Below are 17,911 nucleotides of genomic sequence, written 5' to 3' on the forward strand. Positions count from 1 at the left end.
GTAACTCTGGTCATGTCACTTAATGGTCCAATCTTCATCTCTGAGCTGGGGAAGGAAGCCAAGCCAGGGCAGCACAAGGAAACGTGAGAACTGGTAATGGAAGGGGTTGTGGTCCCAGCAGCCTCCCCACCAAACTGCTCTGGGTCCAGGAGAACAGCAAGAGAAGGGTTTTTGGCAGAGGAGACAGATGGCTTAGGTTTGAGATGACAGCAAACAGCAGGGCAGAGGGGAAGGGTCCTGGTGATGAGGAGGGGGAGCTTCGTATGCCACCCACCATTGCTGGAGCAGCACTTCTGGTGGCTGCATCCCAGTCGTCATCTTCATCTCCCAGCCAAGACTCCTCTAGGAGAGAGGTAAGGCACGCTGCGGCCTGAGGCTGTGGTGTCAGGGATGGGGAAGGGGACATTTTGGGGGCTGAGATGTGGAAGAGGAGGGCAGGTAGTTAAGCTGTGCTCTAGAGGCATTATTTGTAACGAATACGTGAGGTCTGCGCTATCTTGGAAGTGAGATTTAAAGACCAGGTGTGAGTTGGGGCAGTGCCCTCGTGATGGGCAGGGTGATGGCCTTCTCCAAGATGGAGAAGGGAGAGCTTGTGGGCAATGGGAACAAGGTGGCAGTCCTGGCGTTGTCACGGCTGGGAGATCCCTGCCGTGCGGGGCTGTGCCGACCACGGTGCCCGCACCGGGGCTGGGAGCTGCAGTCTGCTACTGCCGTTCTCTCGGGTGGGCAGATGCAGTGCCACCCTGAACCCAAGCATTAACCAGAGCTTTCTGAGCCTTTAATAAATAAAACGACGACTTAACGTTTGCTGGGGCTGGAAGCTAAAATGGGACAGTACGTCAGGCTGGCATCTGATGTGTCTTGGGGCTCTGTCTTCTTTCCAGTGACCTGATGGGATCATGACCTTCTTTGTACGTGATCAGCTTTCCCCAGCTCTAATCCCTGCCAACTCCTTCTGTAATTTACAGAGACCTTTGAAACTGTGTATTCATGTAGCCTGCCCGTAGAAAGTGGTTTTTTGCAGTCGTCTGTTCCTGATAGAAGAACCCGGCTGCAAATTTCAGCTTGAAAGAAATCGAAATAAATGAAGCCCAGCAGGGTGGGAATCGGGTCCCAATTCAGGACAGTATTTGAGCATGTGTTTAGCTAGTGTCTCTAGTTATTAGAGAAATTAAACATGTCTTAAAGTCCAACTAGCTTAATTCCAACTGGTTTGAGTGCGTTAATGAAGAGAATTGGGTCCCCAGTTGCAGAGGTTACAATGGATGTGCTGTTGGGTTCTTCCGTTTTATGGTGATGCCAGCTCTGACTTTAGCGTTGATTTGAAAATGTCCGTACCTGCCAGGGAAAAGCTTTGCTTTCCAGAGAGATAAACACAGCCGTAATTAATATATTAATTGCTTTTTGAGCTCTGAGCGGAAAGCTGCCAGGCTGGAGTTTTAGGTTTGTTTTGACCGTCCTGTCACACCGAACTGGTTGCCTCCATCCAACATTTGAGTTGTCCCTGTCAACACGGATGAAGGGAACGATGGTCTCGTGGCCTGGTGGTCCTGTGGGACACACTCGCTCCCCTTCCTTACACCCCCCAAAAAAGTGGCCTAAGGCAGCACCACAGATGCACGTGAGCATGCCCAGGAGGTCACTCCAGTGAGACCCATGTCTGATGTGTGTCCTGCCTCCAGCAACAGGTCGGAAGGGATGGGGATGCTCCTGGGGGCCTCCTCTGGTCCTCCATCCCTGTGGCTAAGGGAGGTGCTGTAACAGCATGTGGTTAATGACTAGTTAAGACTTAAGCATCTCTCAGGCCGGTCAAGGCTCTTCCTGGCTCACAGTAAGTGTTGCTGTTGAGAAAAAGCAGGTTGGTTGCATTTCCTGATGTGGTTTGCTTGGTTTTCTCCCCTCCCTTCGCCTTTGTTATATCCCATTTGTAATGAGACAGAAGAGAGAAGCAGCAGATGGAGAAGCTGTAGGGAATGGAAGAGAAAAGGGATGTTTCTGCTGAGCATCCCATAGGGATGGCGATTTTGTGAAGTCCTACCGGTTTATTGCCACTTTGAGGTTTTGGCTGGTCACACCCTGACACTGCACAGCATCCTATGGGAGAAGAAACGCCCTTCGCCATCACCTCTCCCAGCCACAACTGGGTGACTTGTAGCTCCTCAGGTGGGCAGCAGCGATTCTGGCATGGGCTTTTGTTGGGTTCTGTGGGGCTGCTGATGCCTGGTGGAGATGTCATGGCTGTTTTGTGTGCAGCAGCCCCGATTCCCCAGGTGTCCAAAGTGCTTTGCATCCAGGTGCAATCACAAACTCACAGAAGATAAGCTGTGAAGTTTTGGCTGCCCAAGGAAAACAAGCCATCAGGAACTATATTTATATAAATGCCAGGCGCGTGTTGTTCATCACTTCATGCATTGCCATGAATGTTTGATAAAGCACTACATTATTTAAGGCCTAGCTGGGTTGTAGGCTGGTTGTTGACCAGGATTAGCTTTGAGATTATTTTTTTTAGTCTTTTTTTTTTTTTTTTCTTCCTCTCCTCTTATGCAAAATCTGAAAAAATAATATGGTGGCTGTTTATTCCCCTTGAGAGACCTTGGAAGATCTCAAATGTCCTCCCTTCTCCTGAGTTTCTGTGCTGGATTGCATCTTGCAGCTGCCTTGTGCGCAATGCAGAGAACCTGGGAGAGCTGCAGCTCCTGCCCAGGGCCGGCTTTCCACCACGTCAACGTGGAGCAAAAACCTACTACTGGTTTGTGAAGTCAGGCTGACCAGCTGAAGAGGGTTTGGGATGAAGGAGAGCAATCCTACAGTGTTCACATTTCTGCTGGAAGAACATAGATGATGGCCAGTGCTCAGGGTATCATGGATCCTTCCAGTTCATGACGCTCAACATTTCTTCACCTTGGCATTTAGGGGCATCGTGGCTCTGGCAGTCGGTGTGTGTGAGATGTTCTCCCATCCCAGGCTTCTTGTGGGTTTTATGAGGAGGGGCACAGGGAGGGCAGCAGCAGCGACAGCCCTTCGCTCTGTTTGCATGTCCTCTTCCCATCTGTCATGTTTTACCTGGCCGTGGCGCCGAGACAGTCTGTTTTGTCAGCCAGCTCCTAAGGAAGATGGATCGAGGCTGGGTACCAGTGCTGCTCTTAGGTCTGCAGGCACCTCCCAGCCCCATTTATCATTAGGCAGTGACCTACCTGAAGGACCGGTGGGAGAGGAAACTTATTAACAAGGTGCTTCAAATCAATCCGTCCTGATGGCCCCACGTTTGCCGTGACTCGCCCGCCTGGTCCTGCGGGGTCTGGCTGTGCTCAGCCTCACCCGTGTGGCTTGGAAGGGGTTTGCTTTCAGTAGCCTGGGCTCTCCAGGTGTTCCCTCAGGTCCAGGTCTTCTCGTGAGCCAACGAGCCGGCTCTCAGCTCCTTCTTTTTCTCCTGCACCTGTGTGCTTCATGGTGTGGGAGGTGGTTGGTCCCTGCCACTGCAGAGGGATCCTTCTGGTGGCCTTTGTGCCGTGTGTGCATGGCTGAAGCTTCTTGGCCCCGTGGCAATGCAGGTTTTTGGTGGTTTGACCTTCTCCGGGTTAGCACTGCTCCCTTGCTCTCCCCGGCACATGGTGTGGAGGTGCCAGTACTGTGGAAGGGTGTCACGTTGCCTGCTGGGCAGAGAAAATTTCCTTTCCAACTAGCAAATGCGTTCTGCACCACGCTGCCGAGCAGGGAGGTGGCTGGGGCTGGAGAGGGGACACTGTGCCACGTTTCCCACCTACGTCTGCTGGCCGTTGCTGTTCCCAGACACCTGCCCATGCCTGTCGCTATGGGTGCTGGGACTCGCTCACACTCATCCTCCTTCTGCTTTATAGATGCCTCCAGGTTCGTCCTCCAGTGGAGGTTCCTCAGCCAGGTGGGCTGGGACTTTCTCCTGTCCTCGGTGGATCTCTGTCCCAGCTGGCTCCCAGTTTTCCCCCGGTTTTGTGGAGTTGGAGATGTGCAGTGGAGAGGAGGAGCTGGAGGTCAGTGCTCTGCTCCTGAGTCGGCGTCTCTCCTCCACGCAACATTAACCCACACCACTTCGTGTGCCCATTAGCACCAAATCGGGAAGCTTCCTCCAGAGTGCTCTTATTTAACATTTCAATTATTTTATAACTTGAGGAGCATTAGTTGCTGCTGAGGGTCTGCCCATCTTCCCTGCTCCTCTGTGCTTGCTGCGTAAGCAAAAAAAGTTATGGTGTCTCATAAAAAAAGGTAAGTGAAGGGTTTTATCAGAGTGGAGAAGATGGGAAGCACAGTCTCCCGTGGCCCAGATGGTCGTGGTGCTGGAGTCAGGGAGATGGGGCAGCATCCCATGGCCAAAGCCTTTTCCTTGCAGAAGGAGAAATGGAGTAAAGGGACAAATTGTAGAATCATAGAATGGTTTGGGTTGGAAGGGACCATTAAAGCCCATCCAGTCCAACCCCCCTGTGAGAAGCAGGGACATCTCCAACCAGATCAGGTTGCTCAGATCCCCGGCCAACCTGGCCTTGAATGTTTCCAGGGATGGGGCATCCACCACTTCTCCAGGCAGCCTGTTCCAGTGTCTCACCACCCTCAGTGTAAAAATTTTTTCCTTATGTCCAATCTAAATCTGCCATCTTTTAGTTTAAAACCATCACCCCTTGTCCTGTCACACCAGGCCCTGCTGAAGAGTCTCTCCCCACCTTTCCTGCAGCCCCCTTTGGGCACTGGAAGGCCGCTCTAAGGTCTCCCTGGAGCCTCCTCTTCTCCAGGCTGAACGGTCCCAGTCTGCAATGCCTTGTAGATGCCAGGGGAGGGATGTGCTGGAAAAGGCTTTGCCCCAGAGAAGAGCTGAGGCTTTCCTGGTCAGAAACAGCTCCTGGGGAGGTCAAACCCAACTGGCAGAATCCCCAAAAATGCTGAGACCGGCTGCTTTGCAGGTCACTCGCAATGCAGAGGTGTGAGGTGAGAGTTGCGGACCGTTGGACCATGGCTTTCAACCATTTGGTCTTTTGCGATGCGTTTATAATTATATTGCATTATCTTAATTACCAACACGGGGAGTTGGGAGCGTGGTGAGGGGAAGGGAAAGGAGGAAGGTGGGAAGGCAGGGAAAGTGTGGGGTGACGAATAACTCGCAGCCTCTGTCGCTGGGGCCACGGCAGCGGTTGGAGTTGGGAATGATGCTGTTAATACAATCCTTATTCATTTCCTGTAATAAAAAAATAGAAGTGCTGTGCAATTACCCAGTTCTGAATGGAATTAACATTCCGTGGCATTTTCCAGTAAACGGTTAGTTTGCACACATGAGTGGAGGCAATTAGCTGGGAAGCGATGGAGCGCCGTGACTGGAGAGAGGATGAGGAAGGGTCAGGGCAGCCGGTGCTGGGAGGGCGCTGCCAGGGGCTCCGGATGCCTCTTCCCGCTGGGCTGGGTGTTCCCCCAGTCCTACCAGTTAGAGGAGCAGCCAGCTGTGGCAAGGGTGGGAACTGCAGATGTTGTCATTCTGTAGGTTGGGGCAAAGCTTTTCAATAAATAGAATTAGAGTGGGTGCATGGTCAGAGGGGCTGTGGAGTGCCCTGGTGCTCTCCACGATCCTCATCACCATTATGGGGTGCTGATGCCTCCATCCCCCTCCCATGCTGCATGTCAGCCTCTCCCGGCATCCCCCCTTCCCCATCACACGCCACAAGCTCTATTAAAAACCAATGGGCACTTATTTTTTTCAGATTTGTTAAACTACTAAAAACTTCTGATCCTATCAGCATTTTTTTTTTTTTCTTTCCCCGTGCCTCGTACCAGATAAGGACTGTGCTGGCTCCACGCCCAGAGCTGAGGGTGGTGGAGAACGGGGTAGGGAAGCAGTCATCTCATGAATATATGAAGGAGGAAAGTACATTTGTTCAGTTTCCTTCAAAGAAGACATCTCAAATAAAACTTAATCTTTTCTTCTGCTACCCTCCCCCTCAAATTTGCAATTAAAATCAGACTTTTACGTATAAAAATCTATTTTTATAGCAAGAGATTTATTAATGTATATAATAATATATTAATGTATTAATACCTATGTAAAAAAAAGTATACATTTTCTATTTTAAAACTCAACAAAAAGGGCTGGGAGAGAAAAGAAAGAAAAAGTTGAGATGGAATACGAGCCTGTTTTAGAAACGCTCCCGAGTTCCCGTATCCCTCTGCTGCTGCATCTGTGGAAGCAGCTCCTGGGAGCGAGATCGATCCTTCCCTGCGCCTCGCGGGCAGACTGGGCTGGGGGCCAGCTCCGCAGAGCGCGTGGCGCCACGTAGATCATGTCCCCTGATGCCGTGGCTTGGAGATGTATGCGTTGCAGGGGGTGCTTGGTGCCCTGATGTATGGGTATGTGTGGTTATTTGTGCTCTGTTTTGATTTATAAGTATATATATATATTTTTTTTTTAAAGCATATATATCTCCTGAGTTGGTTGTGTAATGCAGCCAGCAATGTCCTGGTGTTCTTGGCCATAATGTGCTTGCATGTGACATGGGCTGATGGAGAGCAGGGGACCGATGGGGAGAGAGACCCTTGCTTGAGAGGTGGTAGAGCTGTTTGGTGACTGGAGAGGTAAAGTTCTCAGTGTTTCTCATGCCTTTGCCATATCCACCATGGTCTGTGGCAGGATGTTGCTCTCCAGATGTGTTTTTTTCCTCAATATGTGAAGCTGTTGTAGAGATCTCTCCCACCTTCATCACACAGGCATCGGTGTCATTACCTAATTTTGCGGTAGTAAAGCTTTCTGCTTCCTGGAGCTTTGTACCTTCAGGGTGGCACTGTTTAAAATCAGTCCGCATCCCAGTTTCAGAACAAACGCCGTTGCTTATTTCATGCTTCGGAAAGCAACAAAAACCCATTATTTGGAGCTGGTGAGAAAACAAGGTTTCCACCATGTGGAAAGCTTCCGGTGTTGTGAAACATGTGCTCATCCCGAGTAGAATCGGAAAGACGGTTTCTTGAAAGAGTTTGTAGAATAGAAATTTCAAAAATGTCAATCCAGAAACGTCAAAATGAGCTTATTGAAACTCAAGGGCTGATTTGAAGGAAACAATGATAACATCATTAAACTGCGTTACACATACCTGGTGTTTCCATGGTGCGCTGTGGACGTGATGGTGTGTTAGACCTTTTGAGCCAGCATCAGTGATTCCCAGGAGAGCACCCTCCCCTGCGCCTAGAAAAAGTGGATTATTTGAAAAATACTGGAAGCATTCGGTGAGAGGGTGGGAGATGTGCACAGAGAAGAGCTGGGGTCTGAGACGAGGGGACGGCATCCTACACGCGGCCACGGGTGCCATCATGAATGTGTGCACAGGTCAGGAGGTGAGAATCCCACTAACCTTGACTTTTAATTGCAGCCAAACTTTTCGATTTAATCCTTGATTGAGTTTGACGTGTTCTCGCTAACACTTTGATTCCAGCGAAGCGTTGCGCTCAGTCGAGCAGCTCTGGAGCTGCTCGGTGAGTTACTCCTCTCTCCAGTGCTCTAGGAGCATTTTAACCATGGGTAACTTTGAGGAGTTGATAACTTCCCCTCTGACGCTCCAAAATCAAAGAAAGAGATGGGAAAATCACATGCCTAAAAATTTGTGTTTCTTAAAAATATGTTTTACTCAATATCTAGTATAGGAAGCTCTAATAGAAGCTGCTGTTGCCTTTCCAGTCTTCTCCCTGCGGCTGTAGGAGTGCGGATGTTGTGTGAGGAGGACAAGGGATGGTCATGGCTCCAGGGTCCAAAACTTCAGGCTGAACACCAAAGACTGAGAGACTCAGGGAAGCCGACACCTTTGCAGACCTTAAGCCTCACCACTGTTTTAAGAAGCTGCAAAAACAGAGCTGTGGGGCCATCCAGCTCTCCCAACCACCCAGCGACACTGTGGGGCGTTGAGCCTGGTTTGGGGAGGAGCTGCTGCCCTTCCCCTGCCCTGCCAGGGTCCGATGCAGCATGAGTGGGGCTGCCCGGTACCGGGTCTCTGTGGGCTGCAGGAGCGTTGCCTTAGCCTGAGGGCAGCTCTGCAGTGTGTGGTACAACTGCTCCGTTGAGGTTCTCCAAAGCCATGTTTGAAGACCCTAAAATATCTCAGTGAGTTTGAGGGCTGATTTCCAAGGTCTGTAGGGCACTTCCATCCCCACTGGCTCCATTCCAGCTTCCTAGCCTCAACTGGCAGAAAACAGGTTGCACAGTCACAGGGGTTTTGCAGTTCCTTGTGCTGGACCCTCAGGAACGTCCTGGGATGGTGTGGAGGCACCACCCAAGTGCAACCGGTGGAGGTGGAGGCATGCGACCAGTGCATCTGTCAAATACGGGTTGTGGGTGGTTGTGCTGATCCGAGCCTCGGACCGTGTTTTGGAGAATCCCTCCTGGTCACTGAAGCTGGTGAGATACCAGTTTTTGGTATTTTCCCAAAACAACCTCCCAACCCCAGCCTATGTGTCTGGGAAGGTACGACTCTCCTGGCTGTGCTGGGAGTCCTGTGAGGACTGAAACGCGTGCTGCCGCTTCCCATCTCCATTGTGATGTATTTTTACCCAAGCATCGCTCATATTGTTCAGTTGATGACTTTTTTTTTTTTTTCGGTTGTTGTAATTTTTAAGCCAAGCAACATATTTCCCACTGCAATTTGTGCCAGCAAAAAGGAAGGAAGAAAGGAAGGCTACTGGTATGAATTGTTTTGTGGGAGACGTGCAAATGAATAGGGGAGCCATAAGGAGAGCAAATCACTTTCAAAATAGCATACGGGGGCGGACAGGAGGGAGGTGTGCATCGGGAACGCGTAATGTGCTTTACAAGGGTACGGTGACCTTCAGCTGGGTCCTGAAATCACTGCCAGAGATGGAAGCTGATTTTGCGGAGGCTGAAGAGCCTTGTGCTTCCTCTGCTTCAGCCTAGGAACAGCTAGGGTTGTTGGACCGCTGAAGGCCCTCTCTGTAGGAGGGGGGAGATTGAGATCGTCGTGCGGTGCCAAGCCTTGGGGTGGATCTCACCACCTCTGCCAGGCTGGGGAAGCTCTCAGTGTGGTGATGAAGATGTGAGCTCCGTAGCCCTGATGGGTTTATCTCCTGGAAACTGGGGGTGGGACAGAAGGTGGTTTGGCAAGCTTTTCTCAAGGAGAGGACAGTCCTATCACCTCTAAACCTGCGTTGTGTTCAGCCGTTGTTGGGAGGAGCTGGTGCCCAGGTGCTGGCGACGCAGCTGCATCATGGTGGGGAGGGGAGCGGCGTGCGGTAGCGTGGGCAGAGCCCAGGTGGCAGTTTGTGGTGGACTGTGTCTGTGTTACGGATGTGATGGACCCCCCATAGACAACAGGGTCCCAGCAGCCCCGGTGAGTGCCGTGCCTCGTTACGTTACGGTGCATTGGTGTCTTCTCCCTTCCTTTTGTCGCAGTTGGCAGTGCATGGAGGGTCGTTCCGTCATCCTCGAGCCCTGATGCTTGTTTGGTTGAAGCCCAGGTAGTTTTCCTTTGTCAGCAAGGGTTTTCTCCATGCTGGCCATGTTAAATGCCGTTCGCTGAGATCCTGTTAACAAGGGTTGTCTTTTTTCTTTTCCTTCTTTTTTTTTTTTTTTTTTTCCCCTCCATTGCTCCGAACCCCTGAGCTCAGGGCCATGGAGAGGCCAAGGATGTGCTGGCGCATGTGAGCTGTGCAGAGCGGTGAGATGCACCAGCTTCTTGCTCCCATTCCTGGAGCGAGTATTTGTCACATCATCACAAACAGCCAGCGACTGCAGGGACCCTCTCCCCGCAAAGGTAAATCTCCCCCCTCGGCTTTTGGCGTTCGCTCCGCTGAGGAGCGCGGGAGCAGGTGCCTCGAGACGGATGTGCCGAGCGTGGTGGTCAGATGGGGTACGATCGCTGCGGCGCTCTTTGCTCCCGTCAGCCGAGCAGGGACCACAAGAGAGCTGCGGCCTTGCCACGTTTCATCGCTAGCTGAGGACACGGCCCCCTCCTCCTCCTCCCCTCCCGTGCTCGCCTTCTGGCCTCCTTGCGGTAAATAAGCCTCAGCCGCGCGGTTCCTGAGCTCCCCGCTCTGCTTGTGCGCGGTACGGATCGTGCAGCCCCGAGCTTCGGATAACTTGCCATCTGTTCGCGGGGCGGCCCTGCTACGCTCGCTCCCGGGCGAAGGAGCTGCAGGGATGGGTTTCCCCCTGCAGACGCGGTGGCAGGGCGCTGAGCCGCGCCGGTGCTGCCCCAGCACCCTTCCCCAGCACCCTGAGGGGCTGGATGTGTAGGGCTTGGATGTGTGCTGTCGGGGTGGGACTGGATGCTCTTTGGAGACCGTTCCTCGCTCTTGACTTCTTTTTTTTTCTTTTTTTTATTTTCTTCTTTTCACTGCAACGCTGTTTGCTGGGGCATCCAACACTGCAGGATCCGGGCACGCGTGCCGTAAACGCGTGGGCCTTTGGGGAGCTCTGCCTTTGATTTGTGGCGCCTGGGGGAGGCTGGTGTTGAATAATTGGAAGGCATAATGTAGCTGGTCCCTTAGGCCACTCTGTCTCTGGAGCTCTCCCGAAATGGTTCCCACCTCCGGTGCTTACGCAGGCAGAGGGTTTGATCCTCGTCTCTCCATCGCCTGGCATGGCTGCGCTGGGTGGATGGATGTTCTCCCCAGCCCTCCCGATGCGCTCGCACCCACGGGCACAGCAACCGGTCTGCTCTTCTCTGGTGCTCTCCCTCGCAATGGCCCCAGCGGATTTGGGTACCTTCTCTGCCTACGGGAGTAGAAAAGCCCCCTGGGGTGATTTAAAGCCTGAGGAGGCTGAGGACATTTCCTGTGGGATTTGGGGAGATGGGAGAGGGAGCTGCCCCGTGGGCTGATGTGGCACTGCCTGCGGCACTGGGTGGTGGGGGCTCTCCCCCCACTGCAGTATGGGTGGCTGGTGGAGGAGTCTCTGGAAGTCAAATCCTTGTCTAGGATCACAAATACCTCGTCCTGCATGGCCAGCTTCTCATTTCACCCTAAAATGGCCCCTGCACCATGCTGTAAAGGGAATTAGAGTCCGTAGTGGTTACGCACCTCGAGCTCGCCAGGTGCCTGAGGGGCTCCATGCGGATCTGGTGTGTCCCTGGACCTGGGAGACGTGGTGGGGTGACACACCAGCCTGTAACCCCGGCAGGGCGGGGAGCTTCAGGGTGCTCGCTCACCCCTTGCCCCAGCGGGATGGGGGGTGGCCGTAGGGCCGGTGATCTCTGCCGGCCCCGCACAGCCACGCCACGGGCAGGGCGAGCGTCAGGACCGAACGAGGGGACGTAATGACTTGAAACGGAGATCGGACCGAGGTTGTGTTCTGCTAATGAATTTATTGGAGGAGCTGACAGAGGCCAAACCGTTTGTTAGACCTGCGAGACCTCTGCGGCCTGCAGAACAAACCTTTTGATCCCGGGCTTCATCTTTGCTCTTTGCGAGTGGTTTGACGGTTTCCTGAAACCGCCCGTTGTGTGAGTGGGTGACGAGTTTCGTGGGACGGTTCTGGAGGTTTTTTTGGTGTTACTGGGTACGGGGTTTATGTAGAGCAATGAGGGGAGCTGCTTAAATATCAGCAAGCTGCGATGTGTGGTGGGGTGCAGCAGCAAGCTGTTTCCCAGCATGAGTGCAGCCCCGGGAAGACCCCGGGGATTCCTTCCCCAGCTTGAAGCACGCACGGACCGGCCGTACATCGTTCGTCTGGCTCCTGCCCCAGCCTGGCCCGTGGCTTCGTAATCCCAAACTTGCCGGCTGGGGAGTACCCGACCCCGAAAAAGGCTGCCAGTCCTGGGCTTCGACTGTGAGCAGAGTTAAACCTGACCCGAAGCTGGCTCAGTGCCGAGGGGGTCCCTGTGTGGTTTGAACCCTTCAGGCTGTAACTTGGGTAAGGGTGTGATGCTTCCAAGTGCCCAGTGCACACGCGGGTGACGAGGCGAGGAATCATCCAAAATGCTGGGGAGCAGCGTGAAAAGTGCAGTTTCTGTAAACTCCCGTTTTTCTAATTTCTGTGGCATTGGTAAGACCTGGAAGGTGCTGGCTGGGTCCCTGTGAGTGACTGGATGGTCCTGGCAGACCTCCTGCTCCAGGACTCAGCTCCAGCTCATGCTGTCTTCTGCGAGGAAGGGGTTGTATGGGCAGCGGAGACGTGGTGGCCCAGTCATCTTTTAACCGCAGTCCCTTTGCCGATGTTACAGCTCCCGAGGTGACGCAGGAAACGGTGGAGTCCCTGATGCAGAAGTTCAAGGAGAGCTTCCGCACCAACACACCCATTGAGATCGGGCAGCTCCAGCCCGCGCTGCGCAGCACGTCGGTGGGGAGACGGAAACGTCGGAGCCGGCCCCGAGGTAGGCTGCGCGGTCACCAGCTGCTCCTCCCGTGCCCTGGATTTGGTCACGTCCAGAGGAGTCTGGCTGGGGAGGAAGCCCCAGGAGTTTCTCATCCTCAGTACTGAGCGTGGGAACCCCAGAGCTCCTCCGTGATGGGGTGAAGAGGGTCAAACCCAACGCAGCATCATCGGGTTGGTTGGGTGGAGATGCTTGGGAGTGATGCCACCTCAGTGATTTATCCAGCTCTGCTGCAAGTCCAGGGCCCCTGCCAGCTGCCCTGGCTAACTGAGGTTTTTGGTGGGAGTGAAATATGGTTTCTTGGCAAGTTTTTATTTTGGATGAAGAGGTGAAGATCATTTTGGCTGTAACTCACATCACTGGGACCTCTCTTCATTGCAGTTTCCCAGTGCATGGGGTTTTTTAGACCATTTTTTTTAGGGGCCACACAGAGGGTGGGAGCAGCGTTTCACGGCTCTGAAGGCTGCGCCGTGCAAAAGCGTGATGGAGGGATGCTGGGTTTTACTTGTAGCCTCGATGGGCATTTTCAGCTACACCAGAGCAACAGGCGGAGGCTGGCTGAACAGCCCCGTGGGCAGGATTGGTCCTTGCGCTGCCTCTCAGCAAGGGAAACCACCTCCTCCTATTGCTGTCACTGCCTAAAAGATAATGGCTGTTAATGGGTTAACGGTGAGCGCCGGGGCTGTGAGGGGGTTTGGGTCCAGGTTTCCAGCTGGGGAGGAGGAGGAGGAGGCATCAGGATCCCTCTAGGGAGATGGGCAGGGACATCCCTTGGCCATGGTCTACCCTGCAACTGCGGGTCTCTGTGGCAGAGCCAGGAACTGGGAAGGAAATACTTTTCTTTTAGTTTACTGTTGGTTTTCTTTTTCACTTATTTATGAGTCTGAAACGTGATCTTTTATTCTGGATACATTTTCCTTCAGTACAGGCCTGGAGAGGGCTGCTTTTATTGTAGCTCTGCCCATAAATTATTCACTTAGTGTGAAGAAAATGTTCTGACTCTTTAACTGGTTTAAATTATTTGGTTTGTTTTCCAGTAGTTATTCAAATACGTATATCTGGGTTTTAGTGTGTGTGGGTGCTTTGAGGTCCGCAGTGACTGTCTGGTGAAATTTCCCTGACTGCCTGCTCCAGCTTCTTTATTTTTTGTTGTTGTTTTTATTTCGCTTTTAAACCACCCGAAGGCAAAAGGTTTTTTTGGTCACTAATGGAGTGGTTTCGAAACAGAGGGAAGTGGATTTAAATTAGATATTAGGAAGAAATGTTTTACACTGAGGGTGGTGGAGCACTGGCCCAGGTTGCCCAGAGAGGTGGTGGATGCCCCATCCCTGGAAACATTCCAGGCCAGGTTGGCCAGGGCTCTGAGCAACCTGATCTGGTTGGAGATGTCCCTGCTCCGTGCAGGGGGGTTGGACTGGATGGGCTTTGAAAGTCCCTTCCCACCCAAACCATTCCGTGATTCTGTGATTCTTAAGTCAGTTAATCCTGGCAGCCGAGCTCAGGAGGAGACACGATGCCCAGCTGCAGGCAGAGCCTCTGGCTGTGTGGGAGCAGAGTGGCTACAAGCCAGCCCAGCTTGTCCCTGTCTCTGGGGATGAGGGTTGGAGACCAGCTCATGCCCAACATCTCTCCTTGGGACAGAGAGCTGAATTTCCCCTCCAGCTGCCGTGCCCCGCTTGGCAACCCACTAAGGTGCATGGCCAGGTTGCCCTCCATCCCTCTGGGAGCCAGAGGACACCCAATTGCCTGGCCACCAATCTTCTCACTGTGTCTGGCACTGTGTTTTGCTCTCTGTCTGTCCCCTGGGACATTGGGCAGATGTCTCAGGTATGTTGGGGTGCCACTCTCACGTGCCTGAGTTGTGGGGCTGGCGAAGGGCACTGGGGGCAGGATGCGGGTGAGGGGAGGTGATGGGGAGGAGCTGGGGACCAGCACTTTGAGCTGCTCTGGTCCTGAGCTGGCTGCAGTGATCCTAAAGGTGCTGCAAGATGGGTGGGATGTCTCTAGAATAATTATTTTACTGTCTCAATCATGAGAAATCGGTGAGCAGCCCCAAAAAGCAAACCAGTTCCAATGTATCCAGTCAAGATCTCGCTCCCCATAGCCCCACTCCATCCCATCCCATCCCATCCCATCCCATCCCATCCCATCCCATCCCATCCCATCCTCTTTTCCTTTTAGCTTTTATTTATTTTCTGCTGTGAAAGCTGTGGCTGGGCACTGCTGTATCCACACCTTTCCCTGCTCCTCTCTGCTGCTGGAGGTTGGTTTTTGGTTTTTTTTTTACACCCTGGGTTAATTGTCCCTCCGGCGGGTGAGCGGTTGAAGTGCTATCAAACGTTAAGGTTAAACGATGCTATCGCAACTCATGATGTTTGCATTTTACATCCAATTGCAAACACAAACCCTTCGCCTCATTAATCCTTTGCAATCCGTGGGGCTTTTTTTTCTTCCCCCTAAATGAAATTGTCCATTTGGGATGCATTTATTTCCTTCTAACGGCCGCATGACAGTTCCACTGATGGAGTTTGCATCCAACTTTGTTACGGAGTAGTGACAAGTCAGCCTGACGGATGTATGTGTGTAATTATTTTCTGGCAGTTCGATTTAATTAATGCTTAACCTCGTCAGAGCCCTACAGCTGGAGCACTCTTCCTGCAGGAACCGTGCGCCGTGAAAGGATTTCCTCCTTTACGGAAAGGCTCGGAAAGGGCTCCGCAGGCTCTTGCAGAAGGATGGGATAAACCAAACCAGAAAACGAACAACCCGGCCGCCCCAGCCCAGCCAAAGCAGATCTGGGATAAGCTTTGCCTCGCTTCGCTTCCCCACACTAAGTGCATTTAAACTGCTGCCTATTGCTCGTCATTAAATCTGATTCTGCGCTAAGTGTTTCTAACAGCTCTGGGAAAGGTCGTACTTTGCTGAGATTGACTTTAAAAAAAAAAAAATACACCAAACCACACCACCCGCTCCATTTACGGTACCATATAACTTTATTTTGTGTAATGCCTTTTTGATACAAACTTTCTCCCCGAACACTTTTATCGAGCGAAGCGCATTTAGAGTTTATAAATAATGGAGAGCGAGCGAGGACGGGAAGAGCCGGGGTGCGGAAGGGGTGGGCTGGAAGGAGGAGATCTCCGCTGAGGGCTGGCAGCGCGGGAGGGAAGGATGCTGTGTCTGTGTTGGATTTACTGGTTCCCAAAATGCAGCCAGGCTGGTACCCAGAGCATCCCAACCTGCCTGCGTTGGATTGGGGCTTCAACTGGGAAGCGATGCCCTGGGAAAGGTGGGAGGGATGGAGCATGCGGGTTTCATAGAATCACAGAAGGGTTTGGGTGGGAAGGGACCGTTAAAGCCCATCCAGTCCAACCCCCCTGCCAGGAGCAGGGACATCTCCAACCAGATCAGGTTGCTCAGAGTCCCGTCCAACCTGGCCTGGAACGTTTCCAGGGATGGGGCATCCACCACCTTGCTGGGCAACTTGTGCCAGTGTGGGCCCATGGCCCACCCTGCGTGGCCACCCCACGGGCTGGGTGGGCTGTCGGGGTGCAGGGCTGCGGGGTGGCCTTGGGGGGAGGCTGGTTTGCACACAGAGGGGGTCTGGTGCCCTCTCCTGGGGCAGGGCTTTAAAAACACCCTGGCTTTGGGAATAAATGAGCGATTAGTAGATCCTTCTGCCTGAGATGGGGTGCGCTGTCCGTCAGGGATGGAGCTTTGTGGGTTTTAGGGGTCTTGGCTGTGCCGTGACTTACCCGAAGTTACCCTGCGGAGGAGAGCTGTGGTGCTCGCCTGCAGTCCCTGCTTTTCCCAGGACACCACTACCCCCCCTCCCTCCATCCCGCAGTGCCCACGGAACATCACCATTTTTTGCTGGGAGGCTTTTTTGGAGTTCAGCTGGGAGCGAGTCAACTGGATCCGAGTCAAAGCATCGCGCCCAGCTCTGCGAGTTGGTCCACGGTGAAAATAAATCCTTCTGTAGCTGTGGTCTGGGATCAGGGCAATCCCAGTTTTCCAGGGTGGGAGCCGTCGGCTGTCAGCGGGTTGTTGTGCCGCCCGCCCTGCTGTGGGTTTTTGGGCATAAACGGAAGGAAAAGGGAAGATCAATGAGGAGGAAGAATTTTCATCAGCTGAAGCTGATGTGTGTGCGTACCCCTGCTGCAATGACAAACTGGAGCAGAGTGCTTCATTTTTTAAAGGGTTTTTTTTCCTTTATAATTTTTTTTTTCATTGACTGGATATTTTTCAAAGGAAAATGTATACGTATTTTTTTTCCCCTCCCTAAAACTGCATCTAATTTACCTTCCTCTGGTCCCGCTTGGTCTTTCAGTGGACTAGTGCGCTTCGGGGTGGGGTGGGTGGAGGGGATAAATTAATTAAACTGCAAATTTCCACTTAGCTAATTGCGTGGCTTGGCGTCGCCCTGCCAGCCCTCGGCGCACGGCGTCAGCTGACGAAAAAAATCTTTGTGGATGGTGGAGCCTCTAACTCCGGAATTTTATTTCCTTAATCCTCATTAACGCTACCTTCCTTAATTACACCGTAATGAGAGGTGTTCGCCTTGGCACCCCGCCTTGCTGGCCTCCAAACGAGCATCCCTGCCCCAGCGCGTGGCTGGGCTGCCGTCCGTTAGAACGCGTTAACGCGCTTGTAAATCTGGAAATGGGATTAGAGGCAAGAGCATCTTCCTTCAGCTCCCCCTCCTCGCCCACCCTCCCCGCCTCCTGCCCCACCGCCTGGTCCAGGCGGTGGGGCAGGAGGCGGGGAGGGTGGGCGAGGAGGGGGAGCTTTGAGTTTGGGGGTTGTTGGTGCGTTACAGGCACCGGCTGCTGTGAAGCGGCCGTTTCCCCATCCTCTCTCTTTTTAAGCATCTTTGCAGTCGATTGTGCCGATTAGGATCTATTTTTTTTTTTTTTTTCCTATTACTTGGCGTTTTTCTCCCTCTTTTTAAAAAGAATGCTGACCAGGCAGGGCTGCTTGGCTTTAATTGGTTGCTCTCCCCGTTCGTCCCCATCGGCAGCTGCACCTGGGATGCTCTGCTGTGAGCATCCTCGGCCCCGTCGCGGCCATCCTCGGCCCTGTGCCAGTGGAGCTGGTGCAGGAGGTGTTGCCCCAACCCTGAGCGTCCCACAGGGATGCTTCAGCAAGGTTTTTGAGGCCAGTTACGTGTGAAATCAGATTCATGGAGGGATCAGTTGAAGACCGGCGCTCCTGCATCCTAAAGGCTGCCTCAGCTGGGCTCCGGGACCCCCGAAACTACTGCTAAGATGCCCTCCAGCATCTCTGAGAGCATGAAGGCGTAAAAGTGCATCCCTCACAGCTATTTCTCTGCCCCAACTCATGTTTCCAAGCTGACCTCTGCCACAGCGCGTTGGGTCAGAGGAGACGTTTCCGCCGCGGGCTGGGGACCTGCGCCGGGTCTCCCAACTCCTGTATTTATACATCCTGCGCAGCGCTGGGTAATCAGAAAATGCAATATCGCTGTCACCAGCTCTCTGAAGACATCCAGCCTGAGTAATTTAACATGTCAGCGCCATCCATCACGGAGACGCAGCCGGCAAACAAACGCGGGGCGGCCGGAGGGGGCTGGG

The 17,911-nt window shown here is 53.0% G+C and overlaps 1 protein-coding gene across 2 annotated transcripts in view; it reads left to right on the plus strand.

Moving 5' to 3' along the window:
* ASTN2 (astrotactin 2) overlaps positions 1-17,911 on the plus strand; it is a 329,274-nt gene that overhangs the window by 88,214 nt on the left and 223,149 nt on the right. For both annotated transcript variants that reach the window (XM_086763491.1, XM_086763492.1), the window contains exon 4: positions 12,171-12,320. In XM_086763491.1, coding sequence (XP_086619617.1) covers positions 12,171-12,320 — 150 coding nt within the window. The remainder of the gene's footprint in view (positions 1-12,170; positions 12,321-17,911) is intronic.

This window comes from Chlamydotis macqueenii, chromosome 20 (genome assembly GCF_036417535.1).
Source record: "Chlamydotis macqueenii isolate bChlMac1 chromosome 20, bChlMac1.mat, whole genome shotgun sequence".
Classification (NCBI taxonomy): Eukaryota; Metazoa; Chordata; class Aves; order Otidiformes; family Otididae; genus Chlamydotis; species Chlamydotis macqueenii.